This window comes from Bipolaris sorokiniana (genome assembly GCF_000338995.1).
Source record: "Bipolaris sorokiniana ND90Pr unplaced genomic scaffold COCSAscaffold_6, whole genome shotgun sequence".
Taxonomy (NCBI): Eukaryota; Fungi; Ascomycota; class Dothideomycetes; order Pleosporales; family Pleosporaceae; genus Bipolaris; species Bipolaris sorokiniana.
In genome coordinates, this window is record NW_006911900.1 from 360,599 (window position 1) to 380,435 (window position 19,837).

General features: G+C 49.7%; 9 protein-coding genes and 2 non-coding genes across 11 annotated transcripts; 7 read left to right on the forward strand and 4 right to left on the reverse strand.

The window, feature by feature from the left end:
* The first annotated feature begins 700 nt into the window (after positions 1 to 700).
* COCSADRAFT_313875 (uncharacterized protein) lies at positions 701 to 1,461 on the forward strand. The gene has a single exon (XM_007701121.1). It carries the CDS (start codon positions 811 to 813, stop codon positions 1,285 to 1,287), a length of 477 nt encoding a protein of 158 aa, XP_007699311.1. The 5' UTR covers positions 701 to 810; the 3' UTR covers positions 1,288 to 1,461.
* Positions 1,462 to 3,048: 1,587 nt separating this feature from the next.
* COCSADRAFT_115665 (uncharacterized protein) lies at positions 3,049 to 4,751 on the forward strand. The gene is made up of 2 exons (XM_007701122.1): positions 3,049 to 3,765; positions 3,831 to 4,751. The coding sequence occupies exons 1-2, from the start codon at positions 3,148 to 3,150 to the stop codon at positions 4,494 to 4,496; spliced, it is 1,284 nt and encodes a 427-aa protein (XP_007699312.1). The 5' UTR covers positions 3,049 to 3,147; the 3' UTR covers positions 4,497 to 4,751.
* COCSADRAFT_36104 (uncharacterized protein) lies at positions 4,726 to 7,588 on the reverse strand. Its single transcript, XM_007700906.1, has 4 exons — positions 7,302 to 7,588; positions 7,220 to 7,251; positions 7,089 to 7,163; positions 4,726 to 7,042 (listed from the first exon to the last, which is right to left on the reverse strand). The coding sequence occupies exons 1-4, from the start codon at positions 7,399 to 7,401 to the stop codon at positions 4,922 to 4,924; spliced, it is 2,328 nt and encodes a 775-aa protein (XP_007699096.1). The 5' UTR covers positions 7,402 to 7,588; the 3' UTR covers positions 4,726 to 4,921.
* A 402-nt stretch (positions 7,589 to 7,990) lies between these two features.
* On the reverse strand, positions 7,991 to 9,972 carry COCSADRAFT_36105 (uncharacterized protein). The gene is made up of 3 exons (XM_007700907.1): positions 9,421 to 9,972; positions 8,977 to 9,371; positions 7,991 to 8,923 (listed from the first exon to the last, which is right to left on the reverse strand). Exons 1-3 carry the CDS (start codon positions 9,651 to 9,653, stop codon positions 8,175 to 8,177), a joined length of 1,377 nt encoding a protein of 458 aa, XP_007699097.1. The 5' UTR covers positions 9,654 to 9,972; the 3' UTR covers positions 7,991 to 8,174.
* A 108-nt stretch (positions 9,973 to 10,080) lies between these two features.
* Positions 10,081 to 11,741, forward strand: COCSADRAFT_170563 (uncharacterized protein; the record flags this gene model as incomplete). The annotated part of the gene is made up of 3 exons (XM_007701123.1): positions 10,081 to 10,635; positions 10,726 to 11,578; positions 11,632 to 11,741. 3 exons carry the CDS (start codon positions 10,081 to 10,083, stop codon positions 11,739 to 11,741), a joined length of 1,518 nt encoding a protein of 505 aa, XP_007699313.1.
* Positions 11,742 to 12,407: 666 nt separating this feature from the next.
* Positions 12,408 to 12,493, forward strand: COCSADRAFT_t39. Its single transcript has one exon. It is a non-coding gene; the product is annotated as a tRNA-Tyr (tRNA).
* Positions 12,494 to 12,809: 316 nt separating this feature from the next.
* Positions 12,810 to 12,898, forward strand: COCSADRAFT_t40. Its single transcript has one exon. It is a non-coding gene; the product is annotated as a tRNA-Trp (tRNA).
* Positions 12,865 to 14,261, reverse strand: COCSADRAFT_115678 (uncharacterized protein). Its single transcript, XM_007701124.1, has 3 exons — positions 14,136 to 14,261; positions 13,257 to 14,085; positions 12,865 to 13,202 (listed from the first exon to the last, which is right to left on the reverse strand). Exons 1-3 carry the CDS (start codon positions 14,169 to 14,171, stop codon positions 13,099 to 13,101), a joined length of 969 nt encoding a protein of 322 aa, XP_007699314.1. The 5' UTR covers positions 14,172 to 14,261; the 3' UTR covers positions 12,865 to 13,098.
* Positions 14,262 to 14,354: 93 nt separating this feature from the next.
* COCSADRAFT_140838 (uncharacterized protein) lies at positions 14,355 to 16,267 on the forward strand. The gene has a single exon (XM_007701125.1). The coding sequence runs from the start codon at positions 14,472 to 14,474 to the stop codon at positions 16,083 to 16,085; it is 1,614 nt and encodes a 537-aa protein (XP_007699315.1). The 5' UTR covers positions 14,355 to 14,471; the 3' UTR covers positions 16,086 to 16,267.
* A 698-nt stretch (positions 16,268 to 16,965) lies between these two features.
* COCSADRAFT_355879 (uncharacterized protein) lies at positions 16,966 to 17,948 on the forward strand. Its single transcript, XM_007701126.1, has 2 exons — positions 16,966 to 17,553; positions 17,660 to 17,948. Exons 1-2 carry the CDS (start codon positions 17,006 to 17,008, stop codon positions 17,859 to 17,861), a joined length of 750 nt encoding a protein of 249 aa, XP_007699316.1. The 5' UTR covers positions 16,966 to 17,005; the 3' UTR covers positions 17,862 to 17,948.
* A 52-nt stretch (positions 17,949 to 18,000) lies between these two features.
* COCSADRAFT_189780 (uncharacterized protein) lies at positions 18,001 to 18,415 on the reverse strand (the record flags this gene model as incomplete). Its single annotated transcript, XM_007701127.1, has 2 exons — positions 18,001 to 18,232; positions 18,301 to 18,415. The coding sequence occupies 2 exons, from the start codon at positions 18,413 to 18,415 to the stop codon at positions 18,036 to 18,038; spliced, it is 312 nt and encodes a 103-aa protein (XP_007699317.1). The 3' UTR covers positions 18,001 to 18,035.
* Between the last annotated feature and the right edge of the window lie 1,422 nt (positions 18,416 to 19,837).

Genomic DNA, 19,837 nt, shown 5'->3' on the forward strand with positions numbered 1-19,837 from the left:
AACACTAGCCATTGAACCCTGGATTTTGGAGCCTACCCTACTGCGTGCTTTGGTACCCTATCCGACTTTCGCGTAGTACTCTGAACGGCTGGGTGACGGACAAGACCCGCATTTACTTGAGCCTTTCCGTAAGGTATTGCGAAGAGCATGTGACCTGGATAGGCTCTCCTATCATCGCAGAGCAGTGTCACCCGTGGCTTTGGATTGGTGCAATCCCCACCGTTCCTTACAGGCCACTATCCCTGTTGGCGTATGTGTCTTGGACACTATGCGATGGCAACGGGAAAGATACATGACTTCAAAATTACCATCCTCGTGAACTGCTTTTTTTCGACTGGCTCATGTTTCAGACGTCCCCCGTCTCACTAGTATAAGCGACCAATGTCGTTGGGTTTTGAAGACGCTTGCTGTATGTATGCGCCCGGACTTTTTCCAAAAGTCCCTCGAAAAGTTCGCCTCCATGCACATACATTGGTCTCTTACTGCAGGGACAAGGCAGGTTTGCCAAATTCCCTGTGCAGGACCTGTCTGCCATGCTGTCATGTCCCATTTGGAGGTGGCTCAACTCAACGAATCTATTTGGGGCCATACTATCGTCGCAGGCTAGATACTAGGGCAGGTTGCATATCTCTATTGGTTACATCTGGGACCCGAGACGTCACAACAGTATCATGAGTGTTGCAGTTCGATCAAGTCTTCTCTTTGGTTCTGTGTGCATACGACAGGATCCAACCAAGCTTCGAGCAGAGCTAACGCTGACCCAACAGACGCCGCTACTAGACGCCACAAGTCTGCGCCATAGTCTCACTCATGTCCGTCACAGGCGAGTGGCGTTCCAACTGGCCACTACAGAGCAATTCTGTCCGTTCCAACACCCAAGGAATCCTCATCCCAAGATTCTGGCACTCGGAATCCTGCCGCGGGGACGGGGACGGGGATGGAAACGGGGCGTACCCGCAAGACGCTTCATTGTCTTACTTATCGGCTACCCATGTCGAGAATCCTGGTAGATTTCAAGCACGTTATTACAACGACACTTCATCTGCTTACACCGAAATCAACTTTTCGACTTCAATTGCGCCGATACACCAGTGCCTTGCATTTCATCCTTGCGATATATCAAGTTCAAATGACTTTCATTTGCTTTTGGACGTTATTCCATGCTACGTCCACCATGTTTACTGGCTCATCCTCATTTCCATGTCACCATTTTCTTCGCATATGACCATGGGAAATTGCCCCATATCTGAGATAGCCCAAACAGTCAGTCCTCCGGTGGATGAATAGTCGGGTAGGTGATCACTGTCGAACCTCAGCTCCCATATGTATCCTTTTTTGTTGATATTTGATTTTTTGGGGACACGGTATCAAGACTAAATGTCAAAAAAATCCGAAGGTTCTCATTTATTGTCTGTGGTATGCCATCCTTTTTCTTCGGAGACTAACAAACCGACCCTTTATTATTTGCATTGTTCAGCTGCGCGATTAACATGACCGATCTTTGAAATAATCAAGTAAGACTTCATATCAGTTCAGGTGGTGCACCTTGCTGCAATCAGGATTTTGTTTTCAACACTCTCGATCTCAATGAAGGGTGTGTAAGAGTTCCGACGTGGAATGTGACTGTAGCGGGTTCAAGATCACTGTTGCAGTCTCGTTGCTACTGGAAAAAAAGAAAATTTGTAAATGTTTGTTTTTTCTCGTCCCTCAATTGCAATGGCCCCCCTTTTTTCTCCAGTGCGTCTTTTACCTGCCTCATCTATCTAAACTAACAGAACCTTCTTCTCAGACGCAGACAGATTCTTCATCTCAACGTTCTACTCTTATCCCAAGATCCCGCATCATAAGCGAGCTGACATCTCAGACATGAATGATATTCTAAATATACACAAACTTCTATGCAGATTTTGTCGAGCTAAAGGACGCTATTTTGGGGAAAATCCAGTACACGCAGTGAACATTGTTTCGGAAACCATAACACAGCAGAAAACAGACATTAGCGTCTCAGAAAGAACTTTAATTTCAGGATACTTGCAGCCGCGAAGTACTGGACAGTCACGTCTTGCTTGACACGCGCGAGCATAATAATCCTGCAGCAAGGTCGATCACTAAAGTAGTAATCAGACCTATGTGCTGTGTGGCATGTTGAAAGGGCGTCTTAGGACCCAGATGTGTAGAGCGCACTGGATCTGTAATATAAGATGGCTGGGATATAATAACCGGTACCTATCCATGTTTGCATATGGGCTATACCTATGTTTACCACATCTGTAGCTAAGGAAATGTGAATATTTCTTGTCTATGTTTTCAAATATTATCTTTCTTCAGTGCTAGAGCGACTTGTACCTGACTAGAGCTGGCTACAGATAGGCATCTTACGTCCCTGATGCTTCAGTACCTCCCATTTCTCTATTGCTTCTTACCTAGCGCTATAACTATCCCCGGGATATAGGAAACATATGGAATACATTGTTATTTGTATGAGAGATGGATTCGAGATATTTTCAGATACAGGCAGGAGGAAAGGTAGGCACTAGTTTACATCTCACTTTTGCAACAAAGCAGAATATGCAAAGACTAGATTGCTCACAAAATTTGCTCGCGCAATGAGTTTGTATTTTTTCTATCGGCAAAGATCATCTGTGCATTATTAGGATAGTATCCAAGTTCTTATCCCATACACTCGGGCCCCAAAGTATTTTCACTCTTCACAGTCGTCCCATAGCTCAAGACACTGCATGATAGCTATTTTGGGTATTCCAGAGTATATTCAGCAAGATCCTTGAACAAGCAGGCAATGAAATCTTGCCTGCAGGTGAGCTGTAAAACGAACTAGGCATACAGAGTACAAAATTGACGAGACTCTGTTGCAACTATAGGCCTAGAAAGGCAATTTATGAAAACATCAAATATTTATCTCGGTAAATAAGTTGATAATCGAACATAGAGGGTGCAAGGACGATCAATTGGTGATAGCAGAAACCCGAGGCACGTCCCCAATCGGAGAAACCCCGGCTTCGTCCCCAAAAGTCCCCCGTCGCATTGTCGCGAAACAGCTCGAACCAACAGCTACAGAGACTCCCGCTCCCAACATCTTCGACGACAATTTCCTCTCTCCACGCGCCCGACGCGCCAAACAACGCAAACATGGCCGCCGCTGAAGCCGAAGTCGCAGACGCGCTCTACAACCTACGACTCAGCATCAAAGCCAACGCAACACCCATCCTCACCACAAGCGCAACGCCCACACCCGCAGATACCGTCACCGATCTCTCACAGGCAACACACATCTCGTTCAATTTCGATTCGGGCCAACACCGTAACTTTGCTCTCAACACACCCACGCGATTCGCGCCCGATGGCAAGCCTGTTGACCTGCGCAGCTGCTACTTTGCATGGCTCAACAAGGACGCTTCTGTCACGGATTACTTTGCCGCCGTCCAGACGCTGAACGAGGAGCTGCCAAGTGGCGCGGGAGGCAGTGTGCAAAATCTGACGTTTGCGCAGAAGATTGAACTGATTGCCTGGCTGAGTGGAGAGACGGAGAGCAGTGACAGTATTGCTGCTGTAGATGGGGGTGCCCTGAGTGCCGCGGCGGGTGACGCTGCTGCCATTGCGGGTGGGAAGGGAGTTCCAGTTGATGGTGGCAAAGGCATCAAAGTAGGAAGTGCAGGAGGCATGATGGATGCGCGATTACTACAGATTTACGATGGAGAGAGGAAAATGGGAGATCACAACAGCGTGTTGAGAGGCACCAAGAACGTCGTACGTATACCATATACTGAGCGAAAAGAACCACGAATGAATACAATGCTAACATGCACCCCCAGGACTTCTCCCCCTACCGCAAAATCGCCGCAACCTTCCTGCGCGCACGCCCCTCGGACCCCAAAGTCCCCGCCCCCCAACCCGCCCTTGTCGCAAACCTCCAAAAGCGACCTCAGCGCCGCCTCCAACCCATCATCCTTCTCTCCCCCTCCGCCTCCTCCCTACTCCGCACTTCAAATGTAAAAACCTTCCTCTCCGACGGCGTCTTCGTACCCCCCAACACAACCGACTCGTCTTCCACCTCCGCCAGCGCAAACATGATCCAAATCCAGCGTCTCCTCCCCTCGATATCCTCGCAGCCCCTAACATTCATCTGCGTCGACAGCACCGCATCCTTCAAGCCTACGTACTGGAGTCGTGTCGTCGGCATCTTTACCACGGGCCAACTCTGGCAGTTCAAGTCGTACAAGTACACGCAGCCTGCGGAGCTGTTTGCTAATTACCCGGGTATTTATGTTGGGTGGAGTTCGGAGGAGCCGCCGGAGACGGTCAAGCAGCTGGGTCGTGGTGTGCTGCCTGTGGCTGTGGATAAGTGGACAGGGAGCGAGAAGGGAAGGTGGAGGGATAGAGAGGTTGTGGAGAGGATTTGGGGTAGGATTGAGGATGGGATGCGTAAGGGTGGGTGGACGAGGGACGGTCCTGGATTGGCTGGGCCGCAGACACGGTAGAGATCGGGTGTTGGGAATTCGTTAGTATGTACATGCATACGGTATATGTGTGTATGGGTGGTCGTGGGATATCCGTCTTCTCTTTCTTCATATGGGTGTTTTGGGCGTTGTAAAATGATGCGTGGAATAGCATAGTGTGATATGCTTTCTAAAAGAAATTCCAGTCAAGAGGTGATTAATCTGAGAAAAAGATTGCATGTCACTGCCAAACATTTGAAGAGAACTTGAATGTCAGAACTTTGGTATATTTGTTTCATTTCACGTCATTAATTAGCTTCATAACATGACTATCCGAAGCCCAGAGCAGGAAACGTCGTACTCCTCACTAACACATGGGAACAAAAAAACCGACCCTGCCCAAACAGAAAATAAAACAAGTCCAAAGACGAAACCACTTTTGTTGACCCAATATCACTTCGTCACATCTACCACTCAAGCGGCTCCTTGAGCTCCTCGCCCCTGTTGGTCTTGGGCACAGGCTGCGCCTGAATCTTGACTGGTCCCCTACCATGTCTCTTCAGGTAGCCACTGCCGTCCAGCCACGGCCATACTGCAGTGCGCTTCTGCTCGTGCTTCTCAATCTTGTCAACACTCGCCATGGTAAGGCCAATGTCGTCCAGACCGTTAACAAGGCAGTGTTTCCTGAACTCCTCGACGTCGAATTTCGCTAGCTCGGTACCATCGACAGAGCGAATGACTTGGTTGGGGAGATCGACTTCAATCTCCTTGCCGGCACTCGCCTCGTCGGCGATACGCTGGATGGTAGCTACATCTTCAATGCGGACGGGAAGCATGCCGTTCTTGAACGTGTTGTTGAAGAAGATGTCGCCGAACGAAGGGGCAATAATGCACTTGATACCAAAGTCAAGCAGAGCCCAGGGGGCGTGTTCTCGACTTGATCCACAGCCAAAGTTGGGTCCAGTGCAGACCAGGATCTTAGCATTACGGTAGGGCTCCTTGTTCAGGACGAAGTCTGGGTTTTCCTTGTCACCACCTGCTTCGTAGCGCCAGGCGTGGAAGAGTGCGCTGCCAAGACCAGAGCGCTTGATGGTCTTGAGGAATTGCTTAGGGATAATTGCATCGGTGTCAATATTTGCAATGTCCATGGGCGCTGCATATCCGCGGAGGGTTTCAAATTTGGGCATGCCGGCGGGGGCGTTTTCTGTGCTGGGCGTGTTGGAAGCAGTGTGCTGAGCTCCTGAGCTGGGCTGGTCCATGAGTTTATCAAACTCCTCATCGCTACTTGGGGCCTCTACATGAGCGTCGAGTTCAATCTTGGGCGAGCCCTTGGCTGCTGTTGAGGTTTCTGGGGCGATCTTTCGTACATCAGCCAGGTTTCCTACGATGGCAGCGGCGGCAGCCATGGCGGGCGACATTAGGTGAGTTCGGCCACCAGCACCTTGTCGACCCTCGAAGTTACGATTTGATGTTGACGCACATCTTTCACCGGGAGAAAGAATATCAGGGTTCATGCCGAGACACATTGAGCATCCAGCCTCTCTCCATTCAAATCCGGCATCAGTGAAGATCTTATCTAGGCCTTCGGCTTCCGCCTGCTTCTTGACAAGACCAGATCCAGGCACGACCATGGCGCGCTTGATGTTTGAGGCGACCTTCTTGCCTTCTACAATCCGTGCAGCAGATCGCAAATCCTCAATACGAGCGTTGGTGCAAGATCCGATGAATATTTTGTCCAACGAAATCTCTTGCATGGGGGTACCAGCGGTCAAGCCCATGTATTTCAGGGCACGCACGCACGCCGCCTTCTTGACTTCATCCTGGAAATCGTCGGGACCAGGCACAACTCCAGTAATGGGGACGACATCCTGAGGAGAGGTACCCCAGGAAACTGTTGGGGCAATGTCCTTTGCGTCGATCAAGACCTCGATGTCGTACTTGGCACCCTCGTCTGACTTCAGGCCGAGCCAGTAGCTGCATGCCTTTTTCCATTCTGGGCTGTCGACCTTTGGTGCCAATGGCCTTCCCTTAAGGTAATCAATGGTGGTCTGGTCGGGTGCGATCATGCCAGCTCTTGCACCTCCTTCAATGGACATGTTGCACATGGACATGCGCGCCTCCATGCTCAAACCGCGAATAGCCGAACCACAGAATTCGATGACGGCACCAGTTCCTCCAGCTGTGCCAATCTTACCAATGACATGCAGAATGATGTCCTTACTACCAACGCCAGGGCCCAGCTCGCCATCAACTTGGACCTTCATGTTTTTGCTCCGCTGGGTAATGATGGTCTGTGTCGCCAGAACGTGCTCGACTTCGCTCGTACCGATACCAAAGGCGAGGGCACCGAAAGCGCCATGTGTAGATGTGTGGCTGTCACCACATACGACTGTTGTTCCGGGAAGCGTGAAGCCTTGTTCTGGTCCGATGATGTGGACAATACCCTGCCTCTTGTCGTCGAGGCCGAAATATGTGAGATCGAACGCCTTGACGTTTTCTTCAAGAGTCATGCATTGTAACCGGGAATCGGCCTCGTCGATGAACTTCTCCGTTGTGGTGAGGTTTTTTCGTGACGCAGTAGGAATGTTCTGCTCATGTTAGCAAGCGGATAGATTATGAGGATCCATGTCGTACGTGGTCTACTGTTGCAAGAGTGCAGTCCGGTCTTCGTACTTTGCGGCCGGCATTTCGGAGCCCTTCAAAAGCTTGCTGTAGGCGGTTGGTAAGTTTTAGAGAGAATTGTACAGATTCCGGGGTTTGCCTACTGGTGATGTCACTTCGTGGACAAGATGTCTGTCTGCAAATTTGTTAGTGGAAATAATTTGAAATGCATGGGACAACGCGTACCAATGTAGAGCAGAATTGTGCCATCCTCCTTCTCATCAACGATATGGTCCTCAAAGACCTTGTCGTACAAGGTCTGCGGTTGTTTCACAGCAGACGGCATATTGGAGATATAAAATGTAGGTCGTACAAGAAGGTAAACTTGGGATTAGAGAACCGGGAACTGAGAGGGTGAAGAGAGTGAGATGTGAGATGACAGACAGATCTTAAAGGGCAGATATCGGCTTAAAAGACGCGCATGTGGAACTCAAACCGATGGATGGCGAACAGGGCACAAAAAGAAGCTGGCCGATGTTCGGAGTTGCGGTGGGAGGGGCACCGCCACCAATCACATGGCGAATGATGACTGCGCGCTCTAATGTCCACTGCCGGCCGGGCTGCGGTATTTTGCGGATGGCCAGGGTATTCCGGAGCGGACGATGGATAACGGCGCGGTACTATACCATAAGTACAGTACATGTGGAAAGGTAACCTTGCAACGCATCTCCAATGGTGTGGTAAGAGCCAATCAAGGTACAGAGCATATCCGAGTCGGTGACGAAGCTCAAGCGCTGCCAGCCGGTGCTGTCACTGCCCCGCATTCTGGCTGCCCCGCCGTGAGGCCTTGGCAGGCGACTTGCACAGTCAGCCTCTATTTCCATACTCCGATTCGCCACCTCGACATGTAAGAGCAACGGATACTCGACCGCGTACAATATGGGTCATAGTAAGACCATGCTGCCACCATATTCCGGGGCGACAGGTATTACGCCGTAGATTGCTGTTACAGCACACGCTGATGCTCGGTATTATACATCAAAGTCTAAATATCAACCACCAATGGACGCCGTTATACCACGCAAGCCAAAGTTCCCGAAATCCGCCATCCCAAACCTTCTACAAGTTATCAGCAGTGAAGATAAGCAATGCCATCCGATGCCGAACAAACAGGCCCAAGATGCCAATGGCGAACTGGAATACCAGCAAACCCATGGCCAGCCGATCCTCCCGCATCGGCCCAAACCACACCAGCCATAAATTGATTAGCGTCCAGTTACTTGACGAAACCACCTGCCCTTCTGCATTGACTTCAACATCCAACATCCGAAGCCGGTGTAGCACCTTGAGACTCTCCGCTATCGGTTTTCGCAGCGGTTTGGTGAATTCAACGCGCGAGGGCTCCAGCAGTCCAGTCCGTGCATTGAAACGGGGAAGCCGATGTCGGGGGCACGGAATGACATGGAAGATTTGAGGTGCCGAGTAGACAAAGTTGAATGCTTGTGGTACAAGGAGCAATATCAGCGTCTTGCTGAAGTGCCCGAGAATTGCAACAACGGCGAACACCATGCCTGCAAAGTAGCAGTACGTGTCGCCCACAAACACTTTTGCCGGATACCAGTTATGCATCAACAGCGCAACAGAGACTCCAATAAAGGGAAGCAGTAGGTACAGGGAGAAAAGATGCGAGTCTGTTGCCGGGTGGGGGTAGGGCGCAAAGGGCGAAAGATAAAGCATGTCGTTGATAACAATCAGAACTGCAATGACCACCGACTGAGCCACTTCGATGCCGTTGATGCCTGCCAAAATGTTGATGCTGTTGGAAGAGAAGATGGACATGAGTGCCATGTAGACATAGTACAACCATCCTGTGCTAGGTTAGTATCCAGATGGTACACTGAGTTTCAGACAAAAGGCATACCGAGATCGAACAACTCGCCCAGGTAAGGCCTGAGCGGAACAGGGACAACCATTTGCGTGACGCCAAAATCGACAAAGTACACCACAAGCATGGGAATGACTGCAAAAGCTGGGATGAGCACCTTGTGGCGCCATCTTATGTCGAACAAGTCATCGCCAACACCAAGCAGCACAATAGTCTGAAGTGAGAGAATGGCTGATAGATACGATGCAAGCTTGTTGTGAGGAAACCTGTGCAGAAGTCTGCCCGTCTCGATTAATTCCAGTTCCTTGATGATATCTCTGTTGCCGCCCCCTGAGGTTGCGACCACAATGTCCTTGTAGAATGGCCATGGGATGAAAAAGATAATAATGAAGAGATACACCATTGCGCATACTGCTCCCATCATCTCCGGTCTGTTAACGTTAGCAAGATGCGGTGGTCAGGGGAAGGCTTGGCACCTACATCTCAGTCTGCTTCAACTTACAGAGATCCTTTCCTTTGAAGCCACGCTTCATGAAGGCATCCCCAAGCCATCGTATTAATGCATAGCAGGATACGAACGCCAATCCGCTGAATGCTATCGACGCTACAAGCGGCTCACCGTCACCGTGAAGTGTGTTTGCCAACACACCAGCGCATGCGACTGACAGAGACAACAGTGAAAGTGATTCTGCCCATGACAATACACTCGTCATCGTGACCGTAATGTGAATCAAAAGTCGAGGTGACGGCGGATCTTGGCACGTGAGTTGCAGTCCACCGTTTGCTCTCGCGACAATATCAACAGCAGACGTGTGCCCTTGACTCAACACCGTCAAATCGACACCTCTCCGCACTTTCGAACCTCGCGGTTTTAACCTCAATCCGGACTTGCGTAGAGAGCTGAAAGGGTGTTGAGACTGACAAAGAAACACAGAATAGGCCTTCAACCCGCAACGACCGATCACAGCTTAGCCTGCAGGGTGAGCGAGCAGCAACCAAAGAAAAAAAGCAATTTGCGTAGAGTAGCGAACGTGGTGTATTGGTGAGCAGAACTTCTTGCAAGGTGTTGTTTTGCCATGGTCCGGCTTCTTCCTGCTCTACTAACCCGAAACGTTAGACCCACGAACATTGGCACCCATCATGACCAGCAACAACCAGGCAGGCCGCTCTGCAAGGCCCGACCCGTTCCTGGACGACCTCAATGCCGTGAGCCAACATCTTGCAACCCCGGGTTTTCTTCGACGGTTGACTACGTCCCAACTGCCTTCCGCAGCGGTTAGCGAGTCGTCCTCGCTCAGCCCCACCCGAGAAGAAGCACGGTTGCCTCACCCCCCATCCAATCTCAACCTCGCCGTCTCGTTCGAGGATGAGATTGAGCACGTGGACTTGATCGCTCCGTTGATTCAAGAGCCTTGTGCCGACGGCAGCCCAGGCCACATTGATCAGCAAGTCGTTCATCACCTCGAAACTGCCTTTGTGGCTGCGCGTCGCGCCTATCAGACCATGGCGGCTGAACGTAGCTTCCAGACCTTCTCGCATGGCCACCAAGACCTCGTGCTTGCCGTCGACTTCAACTACTTTGGTACGCGCATGGCCACAGCGAGTTCCGACCATCGCCTCAAGGTCTGGGACAAGAAGGACGATTCGTGGACCTTGGTTGAGAGCTGGAAGGCTCATGATGCCGAGATAGTTGATGTGAGTGATCTTATCGTCAGCCGCAAGCCTCGTTTAACTTGTCTGCATGTAATTTGCCACCTTCATAACTTGTGGCTAATCCAATGCTAGGTCAAGTGGAACGGCCCCTTCATGGGTGAGGTTATCGGCAGCATCGGAGAGGATGGCCGCTGCAAACTTTGGCAAGAGGATGTCACTGAGGTTGCCTTGTCTGGCAATCGCTTCAAGTTGCTATACAATCTGGCTTCGCTGACCAATGCTCCCTTCATGTCTTTAGATTTCAAGAACATCATGCAGGAGACATGGCTTGCGCTCATCACCCGTGACGGCTACCTCACCGTGTACGAGCCTCAGGATCAGAGCAACCTCCACGAGTGGACCATCTTGGCCGAGCGCTGGGTTTCTGAGAACAACCCTCCTGAGCGCCAAGAAGAGGTGGGCTTCAAGGTCGTTTTCCACAAGGAGAAGCTCCCATGCTGGACCGCTATCACTGCAGGCCTCGATCGCAAGTCACTGTCCCTCGCCGTTGCCGCTATGAAAGACGTCCTGATCTTCCGTACTGATAAGGCTAAGCGATTCTTCCAAGTTGCAAAGCTCACTGGCGCGCGTCAAGTCATTCGTGATTTGGCTTGGGCAAACGGCTCCATGCGCGGTTATGACATCTTGGCTACGGCTAGTAAAGATGGTGCTATCCGCATCTACGAGCTCACTACAACTACTGCAGACAAGGCCCACGCATCCGGAACTTCCTCGTCGGTTGTCGCGCCATCTGTATCGTCCCGCGCAGGTCTCAAGCACAGTGCGCAGTCTGGCATAGGAGCTGGGCTGGCTGGTGCTTCCAAGGCGCCGGCCATGTCTCTCGAGAACGAACAGAACCCTGGTCGCATCACTCAGGAAGTTGCCTTGAAGGATGAACTCACTGGACACCATGGATCTGTCTGGCGTGTCGCTTTCTCTCAGATGGGTATGTGTTTATAAGATCTATAACTTGATGACAGCGCTAACAAATATCCTTAGGTGATCTCCTCGTGACTACCGGCGATGATGCCAGCATCCGTACCTGGAAGCAGGCAGCCAATGGTCACTGGATGGAGTACGCTCAGATCGAGACTGCCCAGGATAACTAACTGATCGTGCTAAGCTCGGTCTTTACAAACATTTCACACGCCACGTCGATGTTACAAGGCTTGGGTTAGGGCATTTCAACGGCGTTTACGGTATTGACGGGTTAGACACATCGATCGGGTGCAACTCCTACTCCTTGTTGCAGAGGGTGACTCCTCAAATCACGACATTTGGCAATGGGGTCTCAGGGAAAGTGCTCCTTCGGAGGGGTACTTGCATTTTCTTTGGGAGACTTCAGGGATTGAGCATCAATGGACAGTGCAATGGGCTATGTACAACTGCCTCTTTTGCAGTGCTTCCGCTCATAGAGATGGGCCTGCTACGACTGCTGCCGCTTTTTCTTCTTCTCGATTTTCCAAATACCCCACGGCTATGATGCCATTCATGGTGGGAACTGCGACTGCTTACAGGATTTTCTTGTACCTTACATGGACATGATGAATTGAACGATAACTAGACTTGACGGCATGCTGGGTGGTATTTATACCGTGTGAGTTCTCCAAGCTTGATTCGGTGTTCTACTATTGGTTCATGAGATGTCAGCTCTGCATCGCACAACTCAGGCATCCAGCCCTGATGCTCACATGCTCCTCAGCAATGTACCAAACTATATTAATTATCCTAAATTAAAATTTCCTATCGAATCACAAGCCCAGTTATCTGGATTCCTCCGCTTGGTGTAGTTGGTTTATCACGTTCGACTGTAATTGCAATTGTAATCGAAAGGTCCCTAGTTCGATTCTGGGAGCGGAGAACAGCTACAATTCTTTTTGTTAATTCCAAGTATTCGTGTCGCTTAGGATATCATATTTTTGCTAGCTCCAAGAGCCCTGCATATGTGTCTGCCGACACGTGGGGACAGGTGGGGCGGAAGAAATGCATGCAGAGAGGATTTGTGCTAGAGACGTAGTCGGAGTAGCGTAAATGAAAACCGCAAAGTCGAGACGTGGCCTTTGGGACATCCAGTTCACGTTGATTTTTTGCATGTTTACTCAGAGCTTCTATTCTTTGAAGCCGAGGTTTTGTAAAGGATATATATTTTACAATTTGCAATACCTTTCATCCAATCAGGCTTCGTGGCGCAATGGTAGCGCGTCAGATTCCAGCATCTACCACTGGAGCTTCCTGAAGGTTAGGCGTTCAAATCGCCTCGAGGTCACATACCTGGTTCAATTCTTTTTGGCAATCGAGCAGAGTAAGCCTTTTTTTTGCACTTCTATGCGGGTCTTGCAGATACGCTATGCGGCTCCGAGGTTTGGTTATTCGGTTGTCGTGAGGGGTTGCTCCACCCTCAGCCGAGAATCTGGACCACTTTTTTGATTGAGTTAATCTCTTTTTCATTCGTTGTGTTTGTTGGTACTATCCAAATGAACCGAAAACAACCGCCTTGCCAGATGAATTATCCTCCTGCAGCATTGACTTCTCAAGCATTAACAAGAGATGCGACGTGCGAATGAGAAGTTCTGCATGCTGTCAGCAGTTGGATCAATGTTGTAAAAAGCCATCATACTACTTACCATCAAATTCAATCTCGTAAGTAACAGGCATATCTTCATCCTCATCTGCACTGATGAGGATGGGTAAGTTCTTGCGGAGCTTTCTCTCACGCGCATGGAAGCGTATACCGCTGTCCTTCCTTGGGCTCACCCACAAGATGCTTGGATCTTCGAGATTTGCCTTTTCTTCAACGATTTCTCTTACCACTCCCTTGCCCTTACCCACTTCTTCGACAGCCTCATTCGACGCTATTCGGTTGTCTGCAATGCATCTTGCTGAGACGTCTTTCAACCACTCTCTCCACACCCTAAGTACGCCCTCCTCAACCTCAACAAAGTTTGTGAAAAGGTTGCGCGATCCCATCTTAACAAGGTTCGTTTGTGCAATCAATTGCGTGAACAGCTCATGTGCTTCCAAACTCAGCATCTGCTTGACTGATTCGCCGTCATATGGATCCTGTACTGTCCCTGGAAAGGTGCGACTGCCAGGGACGTCTCCCGGCCGTGGCTTTACCCTTCTCCCACTAGCCTCTAGATCACGTCTGTGTGGTCGGTAACGAGAGTACATTCTATACATCTCGCCCAGTCTGCCTACATTTTTCTCGCTTGGATCAATGTCATGATATAGTTTCAAGCCATCAGTGCCTCGATATGTGCAAAAGTAAGGCGGCTCGGTAAGTTTCGCAGACGGGTGGAAGCATTCGAGGAGTACGGAGTGTGAGTTCAGTTCTGCAGCTGCGACAAGGCGATTATGCAAAATGCGTAAGATGAGCGAGTATATACGGCGCGAAATGGTAGTCAAAGGCAGAAGGTCTAGTGTTGGCATCGGTGCGAAAAGGTGAAGGAGTAGCTGTAATGGTTAGTTGGAATGAGATGAGATGGCCTTGTGAGATGCCATACCTCGTTGGGGAGCCTGTAGAGATAACACTTCTCCATTGCTACAAGTAAGACAAAAATACAGATTCGTTAGATCTAGATATATTCACTTGCAGAGGTGTAGATGTCAAGAATCAGCAACGGGAACTTGACAGCCACTGCAGTGCACCGAGTCCGGAGATAAGATATCGTCATTACTCCAGAAAGTGGGGCTTAACCACAACAGGCTAGACTATACCTGCGACGCGCTTTCCCGTTCGAAGTCGGACTCTCACCCTTCCACACCCAGTTGAAGACGCGGTAATCAAATCACTCTGCACTTTGATACGGCAAGTAAAAATTGCTGACCTGTCATCCATTATGCAAGGCTTTGTCAAAGACCGGCAAAACACCAACAGCCCGCATAACGCTCTAGCCAGTGCCCAACACGTACCCAAGACTGACCGGCAAGCTGTTGGTGCTAATGCAAGGGTACCAATCAAGAATGGACTCCCTTCCCAGCGACGTACGCCAGTATCTGGAGCTCTGGGACGTGGGTCTGCCAATGCTCAGAACAGCTCAGCTGTCCTGCAGAACCCTCGACGCGTTCATTCGGCGCAAGGTCACACTCAAAAACGTGATCCCTACGATACTGATGCAGAAAGCCTAGACACTACTATCGACCAATCTGTTGTTCAAGTAGAGGGCGGCTCACAGAATGAGCAAGTCTTTGACCTTGGTGTGAGTGGCGATGTCGGAGAAAGCAATCTAGGCTCCGAAGAACCAGAGCATCTTTACGAAGAGGAAAACCAAGGCATTACCCAAGATGATGAGGATTTTATTGAGCAGCAAGGACTCGGTCATATAGAACAAAGTCAAAAGATTGCGTTCCTACGGCAAGCAGGACGAACGGGTCTGCCAGACATCGAGGGCGATTCATACCCAACTACCACTAACGGTGAGCCTTCTGAATTGGATGGTATCCAGGAGCCGCCTTCCGATTATCGTTATGAAGGTCGTCAAAGCTCTCCATTCCGTCAGCACTTCAACATCAAGCATGAGCCTGGACAGCCAAATGTGCTGCAGTCGACACACCGCCAACAGAAACTGCATATGCCAGTCCCGAGGCAGAGCCTCCATAAGCCTTCGCAGCTGTTTGAGCAGTCTGCACAACTCCGCGATCAGACACGCGCCAATGCGCCCACTGTGCAACAACCTAGGCAAAGCTTTCAGCAGCATCGTGTCGTACCTCAGTCCGGCCAACCACCCGCTCACAATCAGCCTAATGCAAGCATTACTGCTGCTGGTTTTCCCATGTTTGCAAATCCTTACCAGAATACCCATATTGAAGCCAATAATCAGCAATATGTCCATCGTCAACAACATGGTCCTTCCCATGTCCAGTTCCAGTTCGAACCCGTAAAGCCAATGGAGCCACCTGCATCCATAGAGTACCCCTTTTCAGCGCAAGCGATACCCAAACAAACAATCTACCAACCGCCAGTCGAACAAGTTGCGATTGAGGAGCCTCAGACCATCCAAATCGAAGATTACGACCCTGAGACGCTCTTCAACATGAAGTATGAAAGCCTCAAGAATGAAAGCTTCGATACCGACCCACGTGCGAAACCTGCTGTTCTCACTGAGGAAGATGCCCAGAAACCTCTACCCGAGCGTCTCGTGCTGGTACAGAAGAATCTCACCCCAGACAAGCAAGCCAATTTCTTTTCCTCGCTCTCTACTAGTGAATGGGAGGATGCTGGAGATTGGTTTCTTGATCAGTTTCAGAGCATCATTCAGCGTACGAAGCAAGCGAGGCAGAAAAAGCGTAAGCTTGCGCAAGAGTTTGAAGAAGAAGTCGAGAAGCGACATAGGCATGTGGCGAAGAAGCAACAGCAGGTCGAACAGGCTATGGAGAAGATGAAGGCTCAGGGTGAGAGTCTGGTACCTAGGAGTCCGAGGCCTTCGAAGAGCCCTAGACCCAGGAGGAACTAAGAGATGGAATCTCGTTCGTGGAGGTTCTCGCGCTACAATTAATGTCACATTATGTCATGTTAGGGAGGTCTGCGAGGTGTCACACCAAAGGTTTCTGCTCTTTCTTTCATGTGCTATATACCCATATACTTCAACATCAGCATTTGTAGTATATATCAATACCACCAAAATTCACATTGGCTATAGACCGTTCCTGTGCCGCACCAAGAGAGATAGGTGGAAGCAATGCATTAGCGACATTGATCCACATTGCGCTTAGCGTGGATAACTTCGACACGCCCTGAGGCTACACGACGTTCGCGACATGCGAAAGCGCATACGTCATCAGCCATCACCAACTTGAACTTCACATTCAACACCCCTATGTTGCGTGGTCGTAGTTGGGTTTTTAGTCATATTGGGCCCAGGCCAATTATTTTGCTATTATTTAGGAACAAGACGAATAAGAAGCGGCAGATCCCAGGTGGGAAAATGATGGGGTCTAGTGCGACAATAAGATGTGCTTACGGATGCCGGATGTATGGAAGACGCGGATACTAGGCAGCAAGTCAGGCGCATCATGTGGAAAAAAACACCTCCGGATATTGGATCCACTGCCCGCAAGAGCACTGCCTCGCCCGGAGCATGACGGAAGCTGGGCATTGTCAGCAGTGATTTGACACTTGAAATATATAGAAGTACATACATTCCAACCAACATGCCATGTTTGTATTTTTTGAAATAGTGATTGTTTTCTGCCCTTAACACGGCTTTCTCTCTAGCTTCTGCACCGGAATATTCTCTGTATCCGCATATCCGTATATCCCGAACCCGTATATCGTACAAGATATACATACCAACACCAACACGATTTGAATAACAATAACAACAAAAAAGACATCCCCACTAGCCCTCTAGTAATTCCACTCCCTTCCAAAACCATGCCTTTCGAAGCCGCCCAGAAACTCTCCTCGCACCATCTAATCCCTCAATCCACTGACGTATCCTTAAACCCCCCAGAATCCTACTTCTTCATTACCGATTTCTTGATAATATCATGTGGGATATTGTATACGCTCTGCTACATCTTCTACACCATTCGCACATACAGCGACGGCTTCCTAGCCGGCACCGTGCAATTCCTCAGCGCAACAATGGCGTACGAAATCTACTACGCGTATGTGTGCACCACCACAACGTTCCAGCGCGCGTGCTTCTTCGTGTGGTTCTTATTCGACATTACGTTTGTGTCGGTGGCGCTGGCGTATGCGTATAAGTCTGGGGAGAGGGCGCGGACGATTGTCAAGTTGCTGTGGCAGACGCCGGCGTGGATGGTTTTTCTGTGGTGGGTGGGGGGATTGTGGCCGGATGAGAGGGAGCAGAAAACTGCGTTTTTTACGGGGTTGTATCTTGAGTTGCCGATTGGGTGGGGGCAGATTTTGTATTTGGCGACGAGGGGGGATACGAAGGGGCAGTCGTTGGAGATTTGGTATGTTTGAATGTTTTTATTTTGACTAGAAGTGGGATTTTTCTTTCTTTCTGTCTATCCCTTCTTTTGAACTCGAAGAGACGTGAGGTGAGGCTAATGAGACTAGGGTTACGAGATATCTTGGGTGCATCACAGCGTTTTTGGTTTTCATATGGCGCTACGTTAATGTGCCTGAGAATTGGGCGTATGTGGGAAACTGGTGGAGTATTGGCGGTATGATTGTCACTTTACTGCCAGAGACAGTGTACCCATTCTTTTACGTCTGGGCACACCACAAAGAGAGGGAGAAGAAGGAAAAGACTGCATGAGGCACAAGACAAGGTATGTCGAAATGAAATCGAAATTTTCTAAGATGTATAAAGTTGTAGTCACTACAAAGTACCGTTCATGAATATGCAGACAATGCTTGCTTTTGTCTGAGAAACCACAGAGAAGTACAAGAAATCCCCCAGACGCTACATTTCACTCAAAAAATTGAGCATCTAAGCACAGTAGTCGGGCTTGCCAGCTCCGCCATCAACGCAGTTGCCGCAGGGGGTGCGTCCATTAGCCCAAACGAGTGTATTGCCCTGTCCCGCACACTTGAAGAGGGACTTGTCGATCTGGTCGACAGCGGGGTACTGGCCATTGTTCCACGAGTCTTGCAGGACCTTGCCCTGGATTTCAGAGTTGGACCAGCCTGTGGTTGCGTTAGGAAGTCTGCAGCAGGAGAAGTGGTGGATGTGGGGAAATGGGAGGGAGACGTACCGCGCCACTTAAGAGTCGAGCCGCAGTAGAGCTGGTGGGTCTTGCAGTCACCGGCAGATACGGTGATGGCGAGCTGAGTGAGAGCAAGGGTGATGAGGGTGTTGAAAGCGACCATGGTGGCGGTTGAGTTGCGTATTAGGCGGTGATGTAGGGCTTTGGTGAGTGAATTATTGAAGAATGTGTTTGAAGACTGATTGATAGCAGGCTGCTGTGATCAATTCTACGTTGATATTTCTATGCTTTTATATTGTTTAAGTCGCCGAATCCCTCATACAACTTTCACTCCACTTTCAAATCGCCGACTTCCTCGTACGGTTGTCACAGTGTCCAATCCTAGAGGATTCAATCTAGCTCAGTTCAGCTCAGTTCAGCTAAGTTCAGCTAAGTTACCAAGGCTGTCACTGTTCACATGTCTACGAGACGTAAATGAGATGAAGCGGTCTGGTACATCTGTTCAGCTTGCAAATATCAAAGGAGTGGAGAAGTTGAAGCGGCTGTTATGGTCACAGTAGTTTACCCGTCAGCATGCTGCGAATCAGACTGCTGGAATTTTGACACTCAGACTCATCACACCACCAAAGTATTCCGGCTTGGCATTCGTTTTCCACCTGAAGAGATCCTTGGCATGTTATTATACCGCTGCCTAAGGAAGCATACAATATAACCGTTGATCCACAAGCCCTGCATATAGCGCCAAGATTGTCAACAGGGGATGCTTTGTGGTCGGCGTTACTTACGCGCTGCAGGGAACAACGGAGATTTTGGTACGTAACGGCTCAGGTGCGGCTGAACGGTCCTTCCATCTTAGGAACCAACACTGTTGGCAGCGGATACTACCTCGTAACGGCTATTCTGCTTCGCCATGGCATAGAGTGCTCGGTTTGCTTGGTAGAGAGGAGTGATCCTATTTGGCTGTTTCGCAGGTTCTCCAGGTATAAAGATCAAGACAGCTTCGTGATGAAGGTATCACAACAACTTTCCTCGATCCACGGACGCGATATCAGGCAATCTCTTTCGTTCTCATCTTCTCGAAGCATATCATACCTATTTACGCCAGTCAGTTCGGCAATCTCAACACCATGCGTTCGACTACTCTGATCACCACTGTACTTTCGCTCTTGACAGCGACCAGTGCTGCCCTTCCTGCTGAGCAAGCAGAGGGCTTGACGGCTCGTGCCACATGCAGCACAAAAGCTGATTGCTCTGGTGGAAAAGTGTGCATGGGTAAGTTGGCTTGGTTGGATAAAAAGAACATTCGCTAACACTGTCCGCACTAGTTGTTGGTTGTCATGGACAGATTGTAGGGTCGACCTGCGAGACAGCCAGTTACTGCAGCAGCTTCCGTGCACCTACATGCGGTGCGACTTGCAAGTAGAGTAAAAAGAGGGTTCAGGGTTGGCTTAGAAGTAGACATATTATGTATAGCGGCCGCGTTTCCTTGGACGAATCAGATCTCATTTATCCCATGCCGCTGAAGTCCCACGAGACGATTTGATAGGTCCATGTGAACATGATCTTGAGATTAACAACATGAGTA